This window comes from Pyxicephalus adspersus, chromosome 8, assembly GCF_032062135.1.
Source record: "Pyxicephalus adspersus chromosome 8, UCB_Pads_2.0, whole genome shotgun sequence".
Taxonomy (NCBI): domain Eukaryota; kingdom Metazoa; phylum Chordata; class Amphibia; order Anura; family Pyxicephalidae; genus Pyxicephalus; species Pyxicephalus adspersus.
In genome coordinates, this window is record NC_092865.1 from 10,846,107 (window position 1) to 10,849,233 (window position 3,127).

The following is a 3,127-nucleotide window of genomic DNA, read 5'->3' on the forward strand; positions in this document are numbered from 1 at the left end:
TGTGTGTGTGTGTGTGTGTATATATATATATATATATATATATATATATATATATACATACCCTAGATTGTAAGCTCTTCTGGCCAAGGTCCTCTCCTCCTCCTGTGTCACTGTCTGTATTAGTCTGTCATTTCCAACCCCTATTTAATGTACAGCACTGTGCAATATATTGGCACTATATAAATCCTGTTTATTAGTAATAATAATATATAATTGGGTATTCAAAGTGAACACAGCCTTCTATACCATTATTCCCTTTGCTAAATGAACAGCTTCTAATCTTTTTGAGCCTCCACGTTACGCCATGTTAATATTTGCTGCGTTAGGTCAGGCTGCTTTTCTCCGCAGCACATCATGTACATTGCAATGCGTTGTCTGCAAGCTGTAAAACAGCCCCAGCTGTATTTTCTCATTGGGCTGATAAATTTTTCTCTTACGGCAAGAATTCATCAACTTCCATGAACATTACTTTGTACTATACAGAAGGAAAAAAAATCACTTCTGATGTGTGTCTGAGTATCCAATCCACTGATCTACCAAGTTTAAAGTCTACAGTCTACCAAAAAAAATATATTTTCATTTATATCAATAATAATAATCATATATAATATAGTTTATATATTAGTGTGTTTGTGTGTGTGTGTGTGTATATATATATATATATATATATATATATATATATATATTAGCAGATTATATTAATGGGAGTGATGGTGGTAACTGGCTGCATCACTGCGACAACCATGCAATATGCTCACCAATGCTAAGTATGCACTGTGCAGGTTTCTTTTGATTAGCTTTTTGAATATTATAAAAAACAATTGGAACAAAAATGTAGACGTGCAGCACACAGAGTTCACCATCCATATTGATAAGCAAACCAAGTGATAGGAAATAAATATACTGAAAAGAGCAAAAAAAAAAACAAAAAAAAAACTAACTAACTAAACCAAAACACAAAAAGATTTATATATATATTTTTTAAAAAATTGGGCTGTAAGCTTCCCAAGGTTGCAATAGGTGAAATATGAAAACTGATAATAAATAAGATAATCGTTCTCCAATATGATCAATCTTTGGGATCATGACACCTAGATTGTAAGCTCTTTGGGGCAGGGTCTCCTCCTCCTCCTGTGTCACTGTCTGTATCTGTCTGTCATTTGCAACCCCTATTTATTGTACAGCACTGCGTAATACGTTGGCGCTATGTAAATCCTTTTTAATAATAATAATACCATGATATCCAATCAGATTGTGCTTTGATTTTATTAGAATGTTCAACCGAAAAAAACTAATTTTTTACATTTTGCTAGGCCACCATGGATTTTTTTTCTTGAGTTAATGTTTTTGTCCAAACAAAAATACGGCAAGCTTTTCTTGGGAATCTGAATGACAGAACAATTTCCCGGAATAGATTTTTCCCATTGGATGGTGATTGTTTGCGCTCAGATTGTAGTTATGAGGCCCTGGGATGGAGGGGGACTGTGCGGGATCTAAGGTTGCAAAAATTGTGTCCAATTTTTTGTCCAATCAGGTATGACGGCCACACATGTACATTGCTCCAAATTTACTTTTTAATTTTTTTAATATTACCTCCAGGGGGATTTATGTATAAAGCAGTGAATCTGATATTCATTCAAACATTCCCCCATTTCTCTTCCATTGATACAGATTTTGATCTGCTATTTATTCCATTTTTATTTTTGTGTATTTTCTGCAAAAAAAAAATTACATTTTTTTGCTAAGATTGTATAAATGAAAAAAAAACTAATTTTAAAAGCAATCAGATTGGATCATTCAAAGTTGACTGCAATCTTATTGGCCGAATAACATTAATCTAAAGCCCAAACTTTTTACCTATTTTGTCTGGAGCAGGAAAGGGTTAAAATGGCCAGCTGTGTCTGCAGGAGATTTGCCCTCCCTTCCTGTCCTGTAGACTGAACAGGAAGTAAGCAGATTTCTTTTCAGACAGTTGTCACTGGAACAAATGTCCCCCTGGGAAGATTTGCCCTCTATTCCTGTTCTGGTGCCAATCTGAAATTTTGAATGAACCCCTTCATTATGGGTCAGGATGCTTAGAGTGAATCTCCTTGTACACAAATGTTTTTACTCCCAATCTGAAGCGGAGCTAAATTCCAGATTAAAATACATTATATGCAATCAATATTACAATATAGTCCCTGCAATCAATTATATGAGGTCTATTTATAAAGCTGTGAATCTGACATTCACTGAAACATTTACTGGTGCAGAAACTTCCAGGTCCATGTGCTTCTTTTTTTATTTTCTTTACTTTTAACCATGACATTAATATTATTTTATTATTATTAAGCAGGATCAATATAGCGCCAACATATTACGCAGCGCTGTACCAGAAATAACGGCATCCAAGAAAACCATCAGGTCCCATGTGTTTCAATGGCATTGATTGGTAGCCTGGTACACACAAGTAGATCTGATGCCAATGCAATTTATTCGATTAGAAATTGGTATTTAGTCCCAAATAATAAAAGAATCGGTCTAAGGATTGCTTGGCTGCTGAATTCCCTATCGATCTATATCGGATCTAATTCTTTCATTAGATGGGAAATGTGCTGCTGTGTATGTATGGATGCAATCACATTGGCTGTGTATGGCCAGCATTGCACAATGGAGGGATTGCAGGTGAGATTGTATTATTGGATGGATTGGGGTGATGAGCTCCTCGGTACACCTGTGCAAGGTGCGGCGGCTGCACGGGAGGGGCAGGTCACGTGGGTCTCCTGAGCAGGTGGGAGGGGCGGGCTGGTCAGTGAGTATATAATGGATGGGTAGGTGGGAGGATGGGAAGGTGAGGGGAGGCTGTTTGGCTCATTATTTCTGCTCTTATCCCGCAGTTTTCATCCCTTATGTCTGAGGAGTGCGGGGGCCCCGCGCGGAGCATGGGGAGGAGCCGGAAGAGCGAGGGCAGCCTGGTAAGTGGGGTTATGATGGGGGAGGGGCCCCTGGGCCGGGCACTAGCTTATTGCTGGTTGCACCACTTACCTGACAAGTAATGGGGGGTGCTGACTATATATGGGGGGCAGTAATGGTTGGGGGGTTTGGCAGTGTTCAGGGGGTGCCAGCTTGTGAATGTGTGAGCGGGCTG

At 38.4% G+C, this 3,127-nt stretch overlaps 1 protein-coding gene across 1 annotated transcript in view; it reads left to right on the plus strand.

The window, feature by feature from the left end:
* The window catches only part of LHX8 (LIM homeobox 8), a 24,159-nt gene that overhangs the window by 6,357 nt on the left and 14,675 nt on the right, over positions 1-3,127 (plus strand). Inside the window, exon 2 of the mRNA XM_072419486.1 lies at positions 2,877-2,954. Coding sequence (XP_072275587.1) covers positions 2,877-2,954 — 78 coding nt within the window. The remainder of the gene's footprint in view (positions 1-2,876; positions 2,955-3,127) is intronic.